The sequence below is a fragment of the Sesamum indicum genome, linkage group LG11, assembly GCF_026168435.1.
Source record: "Sesamum indicum cultivar Baizhima isolate 11 linkage group LG11, ASM2616843v1, whole genome shotgun sequence".
In the NCBI taxonomy this organism is placed as follows: domain Eukaryota; kingdom Viridiplantae; phylum Streptophyta; class Magnoliopsida; order Lamiales; family Pedaliaceae; genus Sesamum; species Sesamum indicum.
Genome location: NC_142667.1, coordinates 13,029,183 through 13,047,881, shown reverse-complemented (window position 1 = coordinate 13,047,881; position 18,699 = coordinate 13,029,183). Strand labels below are relative to the sequence as shown.

General features: G+C 36.2%; 3 protein-coding genes across 12 annotated transcripts; all 3 read right to left on the bottom strand.

Annotated features, from left to right (window-relative positions):
- Positions 1-636: 636 nt before the first annotated feature.
- LOC105173957 (DNAJ heat shock N-terminal domain-containing protein) lies at positions 637-4,226 on the bottom strand. Of its 3 annotated transcripts, XM_088875243.1 has the most exons (7): positions 3,739-4,222; positions 3,240-3,336; positions 3,045-3,134; positions 2,379-2,444; positions 1,669-1,737; positions 1,089-1,255; positions 637-890 (listed from the first exon to the last, which is right to left on the bottom strand). In XM_088875243.1, the coding sequence occupies exons 1-6, from the start codon at positions 4,140-4,142 to the stop codon at positions 1,118-1,120; spliced, it is 864 nt and encodes a 287-aa protein (XP_088731369.1). In that variant the 5' UTR covers positions 4,143-4,222; the 3' UTR covers positions 637-890; positions 1,089-1,117. The 3 variants fall into 3 exon arrangements, with proteins under 3 accessions (XP_088731369.1, XP_011094199.1, XP_020553302.1); XM_011095897.3 differs by having other exon boundaries at positions 865-1,255; positions 3,739-4,221; XM_020697643.2 differs by lacking the exon at positions 3,045-3,134 and having other exon boundaries at positions 865-1,255; positions 3,739-4,226.
- Positions 4,227-4,998: 772 nt separating this feature from the next.
- On the bottom strand, positions 4,999-9,644 carry LOC105173956 (uncharacterized). Of its 7 annotated transcripts, none has more exons than XM_088875735.1 (11): positions 8,139-9,644; positions 7,927-8,054; positions 7,591-7,699; positions 7,412-7,451; positions 7,242-7,331; positions 7,045-7,144; positions 6,826-6,965; positions 6,428-6,530; positions 6,299-6,320; positions 5,635-6,196; positions 4,999-5,539 (listed from the first exon to the last, which is right to left on the bottom strand). In XM_088875735.1, the coding sequence occupies exons 1-11, from the start codon at positions 8,275-8,277 to the stop codon at positions 5,266-5,268; spliced, it is 1,707 nt and encodes a 568-aa protein (XP_088731861.1). In that variant the 5' UTR covers positions 8,278-9,644; the 3' UTR covers positions 4,999-5,265. The 7 variants fall into 7 exon arrangements, with proteins under 7 accessions (XP_088731861.1, XP_011094194.1, XP_011094198.1 ...); XM_011095892.3 differs by having other exon boundaries at positions 5,635-6,320; positions 8,139-8,578; positions 9,006-9,643; XM_011095896.3 differs by having other exon boundaries at positions 5,635-6,320; positions 8,139-8,348; positions 9,006-9,643.
- Positions 9,645-10,696: 1,052 nt separating this feature from the next.
- On the bottom strand, positions 10,697-18,107 carry LOC105174199 (ubiquitin carboxyl-terminal hydrolase 8). Of its 2 annotated transcripts, XM_088875636.1 has the most exons (12): positions 17,406-18,107; positions 16,341-16,470; positions 15,635-15,694; positions 15,470-15,559; positions 14,717-15,073; positions 14,382-14,522; positions 14,120-14,290; positions 13,630-13,887; positions 13,149-13,297; positions 11,876-12,382; positions 11,365-11,638; positions 10,697-11,169 (listed from the first exon to the last, which is right to left on the bottom strand). In XM_088875636.1, exons 1-12 carry the CDS (start codon positions 17,918-17,920, stop codon positions 11,062-11,064), a joined length of 2,760 nt encoding a protein of 919 aa, XP_088731762.1. In that variant the 5' UTR covers positions 17,921-18,107; the 3' UTR covers positions 10,697-11,061. The 2 variants fall into 2 exon arrangements, with proteins under 2 accessions (XP_088731762.1, XP_088731763.1); XM_088875637.1 differs by lacking the exon at positions 11,876-12,382.
- Positions 18,108-18,699: the final 592 nt, after the last annotated feature.

Here is an 18,699-nt window from a genome sequence, read left to right as displayed (position 1 = left end):
TTTTTTATTTTGTATAGATTAATTTTTTAGATTTTATTCCTTAATTTTAATTTTTTTCCCGATAAATTTAGTCAAAAATTACGTATAACTTACATATTAAAAAATTAAATTACAATTTTAATCTTATAATTTTAAAAAAATTAACATATGTAGTCATGTAAACATTTTTAATCCTATACAATTTGATATATAAGAATAAAATTACAATTAAATTGGACGTGCACAAGTCACATGTAATTTTTAGTCAAAAATTACCAAAAAATAATTAAAAATGGCCAAAATTTAAAAATCACAAAATTCAATATGCATAGAACAAAAAATGTAAAGCTCTAAATTACAAAGCTAAAAGTGCAAGTTTCCAGTACCAGTTATGGGGCGGTGCATGCAACTATTTTACACAAAGGTTTGCATATACCACATGTCAGAGTAAATATCCATGCAAGAACAAAACTACATGCTTTCATGTGTATTTACATATTATTATTCTGTTTAAATTTTCATTGTGTTTTTCTTTTGAAATTTTAATGGTTATTTCAGGATAGCAGTCCCCAATTGGCATGATTTTTATGCTACACAATTTATTCTTGGGGAACTCTATCCCCTAATTTTCATCATCCTACAAACAAAAACATTGGGTAATCCATAATGTATGACTTTGTTAAATCCAAGAGAGAATATTGCACTTGGGGTGTTACACTCACTTCCCCATAAATACTATTAATATGAACCAAAACTCCTCACTGAATTAAATATTTTCTTTCCTTCCATAGAAATAGAATGGTTTCTCTCCACTCTGTCCATCAAGTGTTAATCTCCCAAGTTGTGCTGATTGCCCCCACCTCACGCAAGATTGGCAGCATCTCGTGACAAGCTGTCTTCACTCACTCTACCTGAGAGGAGCTGAAGATTACTCAATTTTATTAGAAACCAGGAACCATACCCAAATAATGTAACATTTTGGAAACATGAGAATTGGATTTTGCGTAGACAGCGCAAATCCTTATTAAAAAACAAATTCCGATGGGCAGTAACCAAAAAAACTTAATACCCAAGTCCTGCCCATTCATAAGACAATTCTCCTTTCTTACTTCGCCTGTATATAAATTGGACACCAGTACTAGAGTTTCTTCACAATTTCTTCATTAGCTCGTCTGTAATAGGTCATTCTGCGGATTGAAGCCAGAGCATCTTCATAGTTTCCACGCACATATGCATCATCAAATGCATCAGACCAATATCGCAATTTTTCCTGCAACTGCAAGGCACCATAGAGAAATGGGGTGTACATTTGAAATGGAAGTAATAATTACAATGTTCGAAATCACTTCATGGATTTTTCATTACCAACTAACAGTAAATTACCTATGAGCAACATCTAATATTCTAATGCTACAAATTTGTGAAATCAACAAAGTGCACTAACAAATGAAAAAAAACCATTTTACTCCAGTGGTTCTAATTGTATAAATCAATCATTTCCCAGGGCCTTATAAAATTAGTTGCCTAAAAGATTAATACTGAGAAAGTTCAAATGACTCTCAAGGAGACTAGAACGTCGCCCAAGCTACTGCAACTATACATGAGAGAGTTTATATTTCATGTTTCTAATATTTGCATACAAAAAGATATGAACCACTAGATGCATATTATTGGACGGCACACTCATACCTGAGCCTGGATCTCATTTAATGCCCGACTGTCCTCTGCTTCATCAACAGCTTCCCTTAATTCCATGACCTGCAGTTCAGTCCACATTAATATTCAAAGATCAGTTTTCTTGAAAGCTATACTTGTCATCGTCAGAAGAAATTTGATCAGACATGCAGGCCGAGTTTGCAAGACCTTACCAATGCAATTTATGCTATCAACATCCAAAGTATATGACATGCATTTGCAAATACAATCAGAAACTCTGCTTGTAGTCATGTATTTGGAAATATATGACAAAAAAGTACAGCCTGTATCAGCCAACATGTTTACACCTAATCCCCAAAACATTTTCCCTCATCCCACTTCCATCTCAACACTTTCATTTTGGTCCCCGGAAAGATTGTATTAAATTTCAAGTCACCGTTCCCGCACATACAAGAAAATAAGAACCCAGCTTTTTATATATTTTCGAGTGTAAGAAGGGTTCACATCTTGAACAATTTGATCTGCTAAATCATCTGCCTAAGTAAAAAAACATGGCTTATGGTTAATTGGACCCTCCAATCACCTCATTATGACAGCCAAAGAGGTAAAACCTTGATGCAGATAATTATATGGTATATACATAAACATGTCATGAGCTTCACTTTACCAAACTGAAAAAACTAAAAACAAATCAGAAGGAAAGACAATTTTCAGCACTAGACTCTTCTTGGTGTCAACATTACCTCAGCTAGAAGCTCAGGGTCTGTAATCCTTTCTTCTTCATCAACAAGTATACCTTCTAATTTTACCTACGTGGATTATCAGGAAAATCAGTGAGAGAAGAAAGGGCAAAAGAAGTCATGTTAGATAAAGCCTAAACCAATGCATAAACTAGCAACCAGCACATACAATGATTGAGCCTACTATGACAAACAACAAACTAAATGAGGCCAGTTTAATTTACCAATAGACATGCTCCCACAAAGCTCTTTCATGTTAATTAGGTAAAAGAAAACATGATTATATAGGATACAAAAAACAAGCACTATTAAGGAAATCAAGAGGAATTTTGAGCATAACTTTATTGAAGCCCCATCTGCATAGAAAGTGTACACTGAAACTATTTAGCTTACCTGGATTCTTCTTTTGAATATTTCAAACATCAAACATCTTCGGGAATTATTCTTGGTATCAATTGACAAAGAGGAATATCCAAAACGAATAAGTTTCCCTTGCTTGTTTGACAACTCAAGGTTATCATTACATTATGTAACTTTGACATTCTTGATACTCATAAGTCATAGCGCATTGCTCTTCATGAGGAACAATATTTGTTACTCCACTAGCACTCAATAATATAACTAACATGTAAGCATAAACCATTACCATGTATTCATAAGAAAACATACAATGTAGATTGCCCTCAACAATGGGTCAGTGAGTGTGCGATATGCATCTATCACCCGAGCTGACTGTTCAGCAGCATACTCCCTCTCCCTCTATCCAATGAGAACAAGTTCAAAAGATAAATTTTATTTTTCAGGGAGAACAAGTTTTTGACATAGAACCACATGAACAAAGAACAACATAAAGACAAGACTAACCTGGGATTTTGAATGAACTAGATCAGGATGCAGCATTTTTTGCCAGTCTTTGTACTTCTTCTCCAATTCTTCCACCTCAATTTTATATTTCCTTCCCCTAAGAAGGCAACAAGAGCTCTTATCAATCCTCTTACCCCCACAAGAACCACGTACAGATGTCTCCCAGTGCAATTATTGGTGACATTATTAAATCCAGATAGTTAATAGGCCTCACCTCGAAGATTAAAACATTCCCAAACAATTAAAATAGGATCCCAAATTCCATAATCAACCTTAATTGTTATAGCTTTCATTTTACAATGAACAACAAATGCAATGATACACACAACTCTACGGTGGAGCAAATATTGGAGGCTCTACTAAAAATAAGTAAATAACTTATTATCCATCACACAGCTTAACACAGATATTTCCATAATGCCAAACTGAAATTGTCACCAAATGCAAACGCAAAACTGCAGAAGATAATCCGGATTAAGAACGAGAAACAAAAACTCACAATCCAAAAATTTGAAAATAATCTATCGATTCATCAACGGATTGGACGCTACGACAGGCCCGGCAGAAGAGAAACGGCGTCGCACTCTCAGCCTCGGCACCGCAATTCCAGCAGTGAAATCTCTCGGCGGACTTCGACTGGGAACAATAAAAGTTGTCGTTTTTCACAAATAAATCCGCAAAACTCCCTCTCGTAAAAATACCACCTGGGTTTCTGAAATATAAACCTCCGGCTGAAGGAAAAGGTTTTCCTTCGGTTCTTCCAAGTAAACAGGAAGAAGAAAAAAAAATCGAAGAACTGTAATTGTGGGAATTGGAAACTGAAGAACTGGAATCTTTTGAAGTAATTGCTCGAGAAAGAATTGATGAGATTCGCGTAGAAATTTGAAGCTGTTTCTTCCACATTCTGAGAAGCGGCAAAACTTTATATAGAGAGAGAGAGAGAGAAACAGTGGGCTGCTGAATTTATACGCTGTGCCTCTCGTCTGGTGTCTGTTCGGGGACAGATGGCGAGAGAAGGGTCATGCACAGCTACAATTCCTTTGCTCAATTCCCCCTCCTATTTATAACAAATAGCGGTTTTACCCGCTGATGTTTTACAATTGTTGACACTAACCCCATAGAATAGAATAAAAGAAAGATTTGAAATAGTATTGATTTTATCTCAAAAATAATATCTTATTATATTAAAGTGTAAAAATACACTTCTGCATATAATAAGAAGTGTTAACTGTTAGATTAAGATACAATAATGTTATAAAATAAAGATGTGGGTACGATAATATCATGGGATAATTACACTTTCCTTTCTTAAAAATTAGTGTAATTACACGTAAATTCCGTATAGTTTGAAAGTTTACGTATCCCTCTGTTAGTCGAAATTCACCGAATTTGCTTATATGTACAAAAAAAATTATATTTATCCCCAATTGATTTATTATTTATAAGAGATCAAATAATTTTTTTTATAACCAAATTACCTGTACATATAATGAGGTACCTCTTCATTGTTATAAGAGTATTTTAGTTCAAAAAAAATTATTTGACCTGCAATAAGTCATGGTAGATATCAATTTTCATTCAGTTTTTTAGTTAATAATAAGCAAATTCAATTAATTTTAACTAATAGGAGACTTAATTGTAAGATGAAAGCAAAGCTAGATGTAATTTTTTAAATCACAAGAAATTTACATGTAATTACACCAAACATGAGGGGAGGGGAGTATAATTATCTCTGAAATAAAATGCTGATAATATCATGTTCACTGAATATGTCGAGGTTTATACTTAATTGAATTACTGCCCATAAACAGTTTAAAAATGCATTTTCTTCATCTGTACTAAGGTTGGTGAATAGAATTCATATACACAGACAAAAACTTCCTAAACAAGTACAAATACTTGAACAAAAATTCATAGCTTGCTTGTCTTGTCGTGAAGTTCTTGTACATTGTAACCAACGACCGCGGCAATTGCAGGGAAAATTAGGCAGACGACAGCTACACTGAACAGAAAGCTGCTTCATTTACTACCCAGAAAAGAAACGTAAGCACCAAAACCTCGATATTTTGTATTTCCTTTTAGTTGTGCTTCTAGTCGCTCCGCTTCCATTGATACTGCTTGCATCAGCACTTAATGGATAGTTCTCTGCTTTGAAGACTTTCGAGACAGTTTTCTGATTCATGGAGGAATGTGGATCGATGTGCTCAACATGAGATGGACTTGAGCAGTTTTCAGCTGGTGAGCCTGGGGCGTTCTTGCTTTCGTTTGTGTCCGTTGTGTAAGAATTGGAACCTTTATGCCTGAAATCAAGAGTTTTTATCAACAAAAGATCAAAACAAAAGTATGCCGCAATTGATCAGGTCTGTATACTGTAATAGAGAAGCAGAAAAGTTACCTTGAGCTATGATTATCAGAGATGTTTCCAGGTTCATGTGGAGTCAAATCAGTTGATCCGCCCGTTGATTCGTTCTCATTCTTCCTTCCTATTTGATCAGCTTCCAAGAAAAATGATTCTTCCCCAGCATCCTCCTCTGAAGTTATGAAATGTTCATTCTTGAACGCAGACTGACATTTCCCAGGTTTACCATTGTACTCCTGAACTATGGAAATGGCCTTTTCCAATGTTCCCAGAGCTCGTTGAACTTCCGGACTAATGCCAAGCTTACTTTTCATCTCAGGTCCAGAGTGTCCAATGTTATCACTGATTGTCCTACGAGCTTGTTCCACCTCAGTGCCAATAACTATCTTCTCGTCAGTCCTATCCTCTTCTGTGATTCGGTTGATCAACTGATCACATGATTTCTGGCAACTTTTATCTAACGATTCACTTTCCTCTGTAAACTCCACGAATTGATCAAGCATTGTCCTGTCTCCATCGGCTTCTGAATCAATAATACCGTTGTCACACTGATTTTCCGCCTTCGCACTATTGCCTTTGAATGCTTCCGTTTTGTGTTCTTCACGAGCGGGAGAAGGTGAGAACGTATTTTTTGAATAAAGAGCATCATGTATACGAATGTATAATGGGTCTTTTAAAGCCTCGTGAAATTTTTCATCACCTTCAGAAACAGAAGCAACTTCCTGCAGTTGTAACCCGCAAGTTTGATTTGCTGGTCGTCACTAATTTGCACGTCCAAACTTGAATAGAATTGATTAACAAAAAAACTTGTCAAAAGTTTGAAAACAACCTTTTTATAGAGCTTGAAACCGCTACCTATGAGCTGCCTCGATATAAAATTGATGAATGCTGGAGGAACAAAGTCCAGTTTGATATCCATGTTGGCTATTGTCCTGCAGAAAGTTGAAAGTGTGGCAGCCACTGGATTTACTGAAGGGGAAAAGGTTCGAAATTGAACGACAAAAAATGGTCGACATGGATCACTCCTGAGTTCTAATACATGATTACATGAAAAGAATTCACGAAATAACCACATTTTGCCAGCATTTGGAAGTAGAGATCAATGTCGATCGCTAGGCAGAAATATTGGCCGTGAAAAGTGAAAAATATAATTTACGGGCAAGAAAAGATCAAAAAGGGCGATTATACTCCAAGTATTAAAGATACGGAACATGAGATACAACTAACCTGAAGTAGCTCCTCGTTGCACTGACTTTCTGCAACGCAAAGCCTCCCACCAAATCTATTCTTACTACATCCTCTGGATCGGGTATCCCATCACTGGTGAATCCATGGGTGCTTCTAGCAATGGTCTCTGAGTTGGAGATCTGAAAATAGATTGACATTTTTCCTTATAACAGAGAGTGCAACATGTCAATGTAAACAGAAGAAGCACTGCTAAATTACCGAGTTAAGAAGAACCACAACGAGACCATCTTGTAAGTACTCAAATGCAAACGAATGTACTAGAACTTCTCTGCTCGACAGTGGCCATGAAACCTTCATCCTTTCTTCCAAATAAGTAGGTATATATCAGCATCTTAAAAGTTGTGGTCTGCAGCAACAACTCGAGAAATGAGTTCAAAATGTGCAGTAGTGCATACCTCACTAGCAATATCTGTTCACCGATTCCGACTCTTTGTACACACTGGGATGAGATGACTTTGAAAGTTGGAATTGCGGTTTGAGGCCACCTGACAGAATGAAACAACGAGAGCAGTTTTATATTCAGTAATATGAAGAGGGATCATTTTTCATACTTTTTCGTACTTACCATTTCTTGTAGAGGTCTGACTCACATGAAATGCATAGACCTGTTAAAGATGAAGCAACTTGTGCGATTAATTCGGCGAAACTGATGGCCTCATGCATTTATCCCGATGGACAATGCACTTGCAAAAACATTAAAAGAAAAAAAAAAGGAAATTCTCTAAGCATTTTGATTTAGCTTACAAACGTCGACTGGCCCATCCACATAGCCTTCGACAAGTAGTGTATGAAAGGGAGTTCCCTCATGTCCTTCTCGATACATGACCCGGAATTCTTCAGTGTCCTGTTTTACCTGCAATTGGTCAAAAATCAGCATTACTGCCTAGAAACGGCAATGAAACATATGATTCAACAATAAAACGAGAATAATATAAGAAGTCCCTAAGCACCATTGTCTAACAAGATCACATTCATAGACTAATAGGCTTCTTCCGACCAGCATCAAAGTACTTAAGAGCCTTTAAATTGAGGAAAGTGCAACTGAAGCAGATTATCAACAACATTGATAGACCGTCATACTTTCCAGCCAATTTGTGACTCATCATTGGATTTTGACTTCTCGACATCATTCACAGAGGCACTCCTCAACATACTGAGGAAATTGGAGATTTCTTTACTTCTTCTTTCCACCACATAATCAGTGTACTCTGCATAGCACATATAAAAACTTCAGAACGTGCTTAGCATAAAGTCTAAATAAGGTGCTGTATCAGAAGATCAAGATAATCAACCTTCTAACTGATGATTTGATGATTGTAAAATTTGATTCTTCACAAGGGTATGTATCATTTCGTCGTTTGTCAAGTCCGGTGACGCCAGCGTCTTGTCCAACTTGCTTCTATAATCCAAGATACTATCCCTCGACTCCATATTTGCATATCCCAGCAGATCAGGATAACTCCACCAAACTTCTCAAGATGCAAAAACAAATAAAGATGCAACTGGAAGTAGATCACAGACTCCAGTTAGAAAATACCCTTGCGTTAGAATTACCAAATTCAGACAATTATATGCGCATGCTGAAAATGTTACAACGGCCCGTAACATATATGCTCCGTCAGGTTTAATATGCCACAAATAGCCATCCTTCAGATTGAACTCTTGTCTTCTCAACACAGAAGAGGAAATATACTTTCATGTCGAAACCAAAAGGACAAAAACCCAGAAGCACCTTATTACAGTACAAGATAAACAAACATTTTAGTACTATTGAAGTTTCTCAATCACAAAATTATAGAGAATAAGCAAATGTTGTCTGTCACCAAGTACATTAACAACGCAGGACTTATGTTCTAGACAAAACAATGTTCACAGCCAACAAATTATTACTGCAACAACCTGCTCATCTCATATACACACAGAAGAGGACACCAAATTAGCCAGAACTCCAGAAGTAAATAATCATCCAACAAATTTTCTTGCAAAAAAGATAACAGAAAGTCCAACTTTTGAAGAAAAGTCTTAGAGACATTTCATAAAGCATTTCAAACACAATATTTTCATCATAAAAAACACACACTAAAATGTGAAACTCATAAGAAAATGAGAATCGATCATGCATCAAGAACTGCTAAAAGTTAAGAAGAGGTAGAAGTCACTTGCAGCTGAAACCCAATTGGAATTCGGAGTTGAGAATACAAAGAACTTCAAATTCTACGGCAACAGAAGCCCAGATCTCAAGAAAAAAGTTATCGGCAGAGCAGACAGACACCTTCAGCTGATGTGAGCCCACCTCGGCGGAGCAGAAAAAGACGAGGTTGCCTCAAAAACAGTTGGTAAATAAATATAAAAAACTTGAAAAATTCCAGTACGTGTTCTTTCTTGAATTTGTTATAGGTCGAAAAGTACTTGTAAAGCCTAACCAGTTGACCCGAACACAGTGATCACTGGATAAAGACCCACCCAACTAATCTAAAACAAGAATTGTCTAATCCCATAAATTATTTGACTAAGCGCTCCCTAATTTCAACCAGCATATAACAATAATTTTCTGTTTTTTCTTTACTTTTTTGTTGTGTGCAAACATACGACTCAATGAAGAGCAAACCCTTCAGAGATACGGGTTGGGACTTGGAAGCATTTCATCTCAACGTGTTGAAATATTCTTGCAGCCCAACATCCTGAGAAAGAGACTAATCAACATGTGGAAAACGTAAGAACATTCGACATAATAATAAATGTTTGCGTCCGCAGTAGTTCGTGTTATGGTTATTGCCTCCGTCTACAACTTGACTTTGATTGTGGAAATGGCGTTGAGTGTTTTGCAAAAACTTAAATTATAATTTAAGTTAAGTTAATCGAAGGTGTTCAGAAATATAATTGTTATTTATATATTTTTTAAAATTAAGATAAAAATAAGTTAAAAATTATAAGTTGGTGAAAAGTTACTTTACCACGTTTTTGCCAATCATAGCTAAAATCTATCCACTTACTAATTAATTTTATAAATAAATTGGTAATATATCAAATTTTTACCAAGCACTTTCACGTCAACTTCTTTTTACTTATAACTAAACGCTCATAATTTTTATATTTTAATTACTTATCAACTTTTTTTTAAAAATTAAGTGCTTTTAAAAAATATAAACTTTTACTAACACGACTACTTTAGAGCCCTCTTAAATTAATAATATTATTTGAGTGTGCTTTGACAAGTGTTTTTTTAATTTATTGAATAGTATAAAATTGGTAGTTTATAGGTGGGAGAAGAGATGGTACCAAACGAAGCATTTATGTCCAAATTTAGACAGCTAAACTGAAGACAACGCGGTATGGCTGCCTAATTCAAGACTATCGTGTTCTCCATTTCCACTTCGATCCACTAAACGTGATCTCCTCTTCTTTTAGTTCACGTCACGTCATTGAATATCATACTCCCAGAAATTATATTGTATGATCGAAATTAAATTAATTATATAATAATTATAATATATTTATTATTGTATAATTAGTGTATAATTTTAAAAAATATTCAATTATATCACACTTGCTCTATAATTATTTAAATTCGACCAAATCCAATTCGGAAAAAAAAATTCATCATGCTCCTTAATTTTTGTCTTTAGTTATTACATAATACATAAGGTCACAATTGATTGATCCCAAAATTTTTAATAAAAAGTAATATAAATGATAGAATTTACACTATCATCGTTGGTTGTATCGTATTGTAGCATATTAATCTTCAATCATTATGGAATTTTAATGTTAGAAACTGTCACGAAAAATATGTAAATTCCAATACTGTGTATTACAAAAGCTACAGCCAAGAAACCATGAGAAAGAGCAGTTTCAGCTATCAAAAGACATGATGATTCTGCAAATGCATTCATCAAGAGTTTATGTACAGTTTCCTGAAGTATGTTCTGCACAGAGGTGTATTCTAGGAACAATGTCGTCTGCCAAGCAGTATCAATGTCTGAAATGACTTTTCTATACCTAGTAATAATCCATGTTAGTGTCTGTAACCAACACCCCGTCTCAAGAAGATTCATTTCTTGTGATTGGGGGTTCTGAGTGGCATATGTACATCTAATAAAAATGCTTCCTTTACCTCCAAAACCTGATTATCCACAGCATCAGACGCAGATCTACAGAGAAACTCGAAGAGATGAAAGAAACTTCTACCTGACCACCTTTTAGAGTGTCGGAAAATTAGATTCTCTTGTAGAAGAGGACATAGGCTGCTTGTGTCTTTATCTGCTCCTCAGTAACTGGGAAGACATGGCTGTCATCAAACTCATACCATCGTTTCAGCCTATGCTGCAATGGAACAAGAACAGATTCTAAGATTAGGAACAAGGAAACTGAGCAATGCACAATGAGGGAAATAACAGAGAAAGAAATAACTAAGCAACTTTGTATTTTAAGCTAAAATTATCCCAAGACGGATGACATAATTAAAAGATCATTAACAAGCCTCAGTACGGAGTTGCTTCAGTCAGAATGGAGACTTACTTTGGCAAAGGCAGTATAATGACCGCCGCCCATTCCACCATAATGATTACTCACAGCATATAACTTGTAACGATGGCAATCTGAGTTATTCTTTTGAATTACATAATTAGAGAGATCAAAGTCGTCGATGGGGAAGTCCACAAAAGTTTCCAGCTTGTTTTTCAAAAATCTAGTGTATGAAAATCTTTTCAAATGAATGACCAGAATCTCCGGTAATCTCCAAAGATCCAGCTTTTTGCTGGCCTGTCTATGCTCCTTGCAATTAGGACAGTACCTACAACAAATTTGCAAATCAGTTTCAGGATAACAAATAACATGGATCGTTTACAGATAACAGGTCAAAAGTCAAAACATGACTAACAAAAGTATATATGGCAAGATGTAAAGGAAAAATGAAAAGGCGGCAGCAATTGTTTTACAAGTGCCTGTTGTGCATTGCAACAAAGTGATGATATATGAAAAGCCAATGACATTTATGATATGTCTACTTAAATAGTGTATGAATAGATACCACATGTCATCTGGTCCAAGAGGCTCCTCTTTCAAGAAGGTCTCGACACATTTATAGAGTGAAATGGAATCGTGAGTCCATTTTGACATCGATGCAGGTTTACAGACTTCTGGCAACACGCTCAGGATTGAAGTATCATAGTCTTGGATCATTTTTTCGGGCCAAGAAACCAGCACTTTAATTGGCTGGTCAGGTTTTGATACAGGCACTGGTTCATCACTCTGTATCTTGAAGCCACTTGAGTAAGAAGTGCGACTTTCCAAAAAAAATTCAAAGTCGCGTTGAGCATCTGAATCACTTTCAGATTCATTGTTTGAGTTTACAGCTTCATCCCAAACTGTATCCTCTATCTCTTCATCCTCATGGGCGCTCTTTCTTGAAGCACCATCACTCAAGAAATCATCACCAGGAAGTAAGAAGGGTCTGATGAGCTTAAGAAACTCATTATGTATCTCAGATCCTTCAGAAAAATCAGACATCCTCGCCACAAGTGGAATGCCGAACTTCCTGAAAGACGGGAAAGAATGAAGATATGACCTAAAACACCATAATTCTCTCAAGACAGAAAAAAATAACAACACTCTATCATTTAAGTTCCAAGCAATCACAGATAATAACTTCTGCAAATGTTTAAAAATGATTATATAAATTAACAGATGTGCAAGTTCCGGTGTATTGTATTTGTTTAAAGGATAGTGCCAGGATATAATTAACACGGCTGAGAATTGAAAGTTTTGGCAGTTGCCTTCATTTCAAGCCAAAATCATCTCTGCTGACTGGAAGGGCTTTAGTGAAGAATCTAGAGCATTTATGATTACCAGTCTTAAAACCACAAGGATATTTCTCCACTCAAATCTATGATTCCAGGTACACCGACCCCATTTTTTCTCATGCATAGCTAGTCCTGGTGTTTCCACTCCTCAGCAGATTGCTTCTCGACAAGTATTTGTCCTGAATTACAAATGTAATCAGTACAGGACAGGTCCATACACTTATTCAGCAGCTGAAAAAGTACTTATTATACAGGGCCATGCACTTGATCAGCAGCTGTGACATCCCTATAACTTCTATAGTGGCACTAACAATGAAATAAAGAACTCACTCATCGTTAATCATGCAATATAAAGTTACCTCGTTTTCTTTAGCAGCAGCTTCGTATTTAATAAAGAATGACATACTGACAATCAAAGTATGCAAAAACATTGGCTTACACCTTTCATGCATTCAAGTAATTGCTAGTAAAAGGTCATTTAAAGGGGTCAATCGAACTTACTTCTCCTCCTGTTGATGTGTAAACACAACCAAAGAAGATCCATCCATGGCTTTTGGCAATCTATAGGCAACAAGTTGGTCGTAGTCTCTAATTAGCTCAATTGAATCATCAGGATCATCCAAAATTCGAAGGATTGAAGTATTGTATATCTGCAAACCGCCTCATAAATCAAGAGCTGATGTAATTATATTGCAAGCACAAGTTAAGGCTCGACTAGAAGAGTAAATTTGGAGACACTCTTGTTTCTGGTACTCATTCCAGTGTGCCTCATGTCTAAATGGGAATAATTTGATAAATAAAATTGAGACACAAGGAGATGAGGCTCACTGGTTGTATTACTTGATAACCAGTTGTTCTATCAAAACCAAATAAAAGAAAAGGAAAAGCAGGGCAATACATGAAGTGAAATGTACATCTTATAAGCCACAACCAGGGTCAACTAAACATCCTGACTCATGGGATTATTTCTTCAAGAATATACCTCAGCAATTAATAGCGTTTCATCACCCCTTAGCGAACAAGCTGTACCAAGGGCCTCAACAAGATCTTTCGAGGTCCCATTCTCAGGGACTGTTACTGTAACTGGATGTGGCAAAGTAGTTCCATCAGTGCTCAAGACTGTCAAAGTCATCTTTCGCAATGTTGAAGAAGGGAGCGGTAATGACAGGTACATAAAGGGATCAAATGTTATTGACAACTTTTTGCAAATGGGACAAACGAGTGTGGACCGGTATTGACCCTACAATTGAAATAAAGCACTTCAGAGAAAGGCAAATCAACTCCATTTCTAATCAAAATGAACGAGACGAAATACTCAGAACTCAACAGACATTCTAATTAATAAAACCAGAAAGGGAGCACATGGCTGGGGGGCAATATTAACAATTTGACAATGCCTGAAATAGGACAACTGAAATTTTGTTTTATCCTTGCAATTAAAGGTGCCAAGTAAACAAGGAGAAAGAAGATACTTGGCATAAATCAACTATGATGGAATTGTTTCGAGATAAATGGTTTTCCCAATATTCATCTGCCACTTCTTCATCTGGACGGCCATCCTCATCTTTTGCCTGTATGTAAGGTTTTCTTTTCACACGGTTGAGATCTTCATGGAGTCCATCCAACAAAAAGGAAAGAAACTCCTACAAGAAAACTTGTAAAGACATGAAACAATATTCCTCCTTTAGATATTAATTAAATAACTGCTCTGAAGGCTACAAGAACACCACTTACTTGGGAATCATGCTGATTGTAACCACTAAACTGAGGAGCAAAGCTAGAGATGGTTGACTTGAACATCCTTGGAGCTACTGGTGTTGCCCCTGGAGCCCACAACTTTCTAAGTAAGTCCCCAAACGCTATAGCAAGCTTGCCCTGTCACAATATGCACAAATTTAGAGGCGGGGCAGAAAATAGTCATGAGGACAGAAGCCTGCAGGGAAGATATCCATAAGACATGTATAAGAAGCCAACGATAAAAGTACAAAGTGGTTAGAATTCCAACTAATGAATCTCCAACCATATTAACATACAGAATAACAAATTTTGCATACGGCACGAGAACATACTTTCATGCCCAGTGGATTATCAAAATTTAGATCTTTCCTGAAGTTCCCAAGAAAATATTCAACTAGCTTTGGCGTGTGCACCAAGCACTGGATAGCACTGTTCATAAAACAAGTATTTCCAAGATTATACAATCCAGTCAAGCCCAAAGCTCCAGTGCCGTAAAAGCCACTATCAACTGCAGACGATGGCAGATCTCTAGAGAACAAATCCACTGTATCCACACTGCCATTCATCCTAACCGAAGAACTGGGTAAAGGACCACCAATCCTAGAATGCTCCATTCCTATATCCTCTTTTCTCCTTTCTTTCTCATCGATGGTACAAGAGAAGCCATAAATTTGCAATTCTAAGAGAATCTGCACAGGAAAATATCAGCAAAACGGCAACGTAAATAATTGAATTGAATACCAATACAGACGAAGATCTGAAGAAGACCTACATTATATCTAAATGTTAATACTAATAGGGTCAGCCAAAGTAAGAAGGTTTCTAGAACAAACTGTCTGACTGCCTGATCTGAAACAACTCATAAATAAGTAGATTACAACCAGTGTAATTCAATCAAATATAGATTGTTGTTTTTTCTCAAAAAAGCGCATTAGATCAAGAATAAGATCACAAATTCATAAGGATGTTACTTTGAACCTCCTGCTATAAGCATCTTCGTTCAGAGGATATTGATACCAAACAACCACCCTAGGATTAATTATCAAACTCCTAAATTCTAGAATAAGTCAGAAAAGTACCAGTACCTCGTCATTTGACTGGCCTGAGTAAATAGATGATATTCTGTCGTTAACAAATAACTGATTTGTCTGCCCTGAGAAGTCCCAGACTTGCAACTGTAAGCGATAAATCAACGTTCAGAAAGAATACAATCACTTATACAATGTAATATCATCAATATCATTGCTCACCATGCCAGAGTTGGTACAAAAGACACTGTACGCTTTGTCAAAAGCTCCGACTTGATTGTCCTTTAATTTTCCACACATAGATTGTCAGGTTAAAGAGACAGCAAAACTAGGAGAAAGCCAAAAGCATCTTAATCAGCGTCAAATTAGCATGTGGTTGTTCTACTATTCGAGTTAGATCAAGTTCTTTATGAGTACTGACAGAAAAAACCATATTTCCCTTAGAGCAGAAATGTGGATATGGAAAAGGTGAGCATCAGCAGGATACAATAAGCATGTCAAGGAGTGGGCATTAAAATCCTAGTTCATAAAATCACAAGGTTTTATCCACTCACCGGCTAGTATGTTGCAAGGACAGCTTTGGAACTGAACTTCCACTCAAACACTTTTGTTCAATGATAAGGTAAACAAATTGAATAAGTGACTGGTGCTAAGGGAAATTACATGTTCTTCTTTACAATAAATGGATAATCCATCAAAGATGTGCTACAATAAAGAAAAAGCACTCTTGAATCAGCGCACACTTCGTTAATTGAATAGAGAGACTGTCATCTTCCTCAACAAGTATGCACTCTGTATTTATGCTTCAACCTATTAGAAAACAGAGACTAATTTGCCTAACAGAATATGCGACAACAAACGAATAATCAAGAGAAATCATCTTAATGGTTCAACAGAAAGTAAAAAAAGAGCCAAATTGGAAAGAAACCTTTTGGCTAATCTTTATGACCAATTGGCTTGTTTCTTTTGCATAGAAAAGTCTGATCTGCAAAGAGAACAAGTCGTTCGCACTATCTTCTCCAGGTAATATACTTTCCTCATCCTGCTTGTCATAATGCCTAGAATAAGAAACAAAATATAATAGATGTCAGACCTTCAGCTTTCGTAAATGGTCCATAGAGCATTGTCCACTATAAAGGAGCCTAGCTCAGATACCACCTTCATATCATTCATGGACCCCTGAAGAATGTTGCGCTTAATGATTTTATAAAATCACATGGCCACTGAGCATACACAAAGACAGCAGAATCACCCAGAGCCTAGGATTTCATAAATTTTGTTAACAAAAACATTAGCAGTTCCAAATTGTGCTGAGGCAAAACAGACAAAGACTAAATCCATCCAAAAGAAAAATCACATTGCTGCGGTACTTAGAATACTTCAATTTAAACTTGTTCTCACATTCTAAAGCATAATCAATAATCAATTATGGAAAAAGTAATATCACCGTTTTCGCACAAGTAGCACGGAATCACACTTTCATGCATAAATCCAAACAGAAGCAACTAAAAGAAAGTGCATTCCTCCAAGAGTTTGATCTATGATTTGTCAACAAAAAACAGGCCCAATATTAAGCACATTACCAACTCAAGAACTAATAAGATTTTCTCATGACTTTAAGAGATATGAGAGCCAGGATTGAACTAATGTGAGATATGTTAACTTAGAAACTCCGGCACTTTCAGTTCAATCATTGTCCTCAACTCCGGGAAGTATATTAGCCCAGACTGAGTCTGCCAGCATCTGAATCTTCAATGACTTCAGATGCAAATACAACAATTAAAGTTCCACCGAATAAAAAAAAAACTGAAAATACATGACTCCTTGTCACCAATCAACATGAATTATTATAACTACTAGGACAACACTGGTTTGCCAAAACAATAAAAGGAAAAAAAGAAAGAAAGAAAAGAAAAGGAACAGCCATTGTTACTAAAACCTGCATGCATACATTCAAACAAGAAACAGAAGACCAATAATTAGTAAGCCTCACCATTTAAGAGCAGTAAAGAACATCCACTCCGACACCAATGCCAAATCCCCCTGGCCACAAGAAACCCCTTCATCTCCACTAATCCCAACCTCACCTTCTCTGCTCATACCCACCAAAATTTCCGAATCCCCAAAACCCCCAATAGCCTCCTCCTCATCCCCAGCACCATCCAACTGTATAGTGGCAGTATACAGAACTCCAGCAACTCCATCGACCAGGGCGCCGCCAGACACCGCCTCCTTCCACCACCTGAAAGAAACAAGGAATACAGATTCACCAGGGTCTGAGAAGGAGGGGGGCAAGAATGAGTGGTCGAAGGGGGTGGAGAAAAGGTCGTCGTCCTCCTGGGAAAAGAGAAGGGAGTCCATGAAGCGGATTGATTTGGCGAGAAAACGGCGGAGGAGAGGGGGAATGAAGTGGGTGGATTTGTTGTAGAGTTGGGAAAGAGATGGGAAATGGAGAAGGGCTTTGGTTATGGCTGTGATAATGGTGAGTCGTCTCAGGCTACGGCTCATCTATCTAGAACCAAAATGGAAAGGAAAAGTCATGGAGGAGGATTGATTTGACATTGACGGGGAAAAGAATTCAAACATTATTTGAGTATTACTGCCTATGAATCCAATCAAAATTGATAAACGTAATTTAGGGGAAGAAGGAAAAAGGACAGTCAGTGTGTGTGGTGTGTGTGTGGTTAGATGAGTGTGTGATTCGAGTACGGTTTTTAACTCCTCTGACTTTTGTAGTAGACAGGACAAAAGCGTTGTTCTTTGGACTAGCGTTTTAGCACATGCCAACAGATTCGTGAGTGAACAGAACACAGGATTTCCTATGTTTGTGTTTTTAAGTTTATTTTTGCAATTATTTTTGTTAAAAAAAAAGAATAATTTCAACTAGTTTTCTTAAAGTCTCATGTAATTATAATTATTTTCTCATTATTAGCAACCTCCAACAAAACCCTAATGTGTTGTGTTAACTTTTCATCCATCTTTTTAATCTGAGCTGAATAAAATATTCTTTCTGAATTATAAATTATAATTTTATTTATTTAAAAAATTAACGAACTAAGTGGACAATTTTTTAATTTTTTTCATTCACCCTTGTCTAATTTTTTACAATTATTTAAATTTTATTTAAAAAAATTCAATGAGAATAAAATTGATAATTACAAATCTCACTTCAAATTATTGTATAATTTTAGCAAATGTCAAAATATATTAATACTTTTTAAATAATAAAAAAGTATTTATAATTATTTTAAATTTCTGTTGAGAATCATTGTAACTTAGTCAAAATA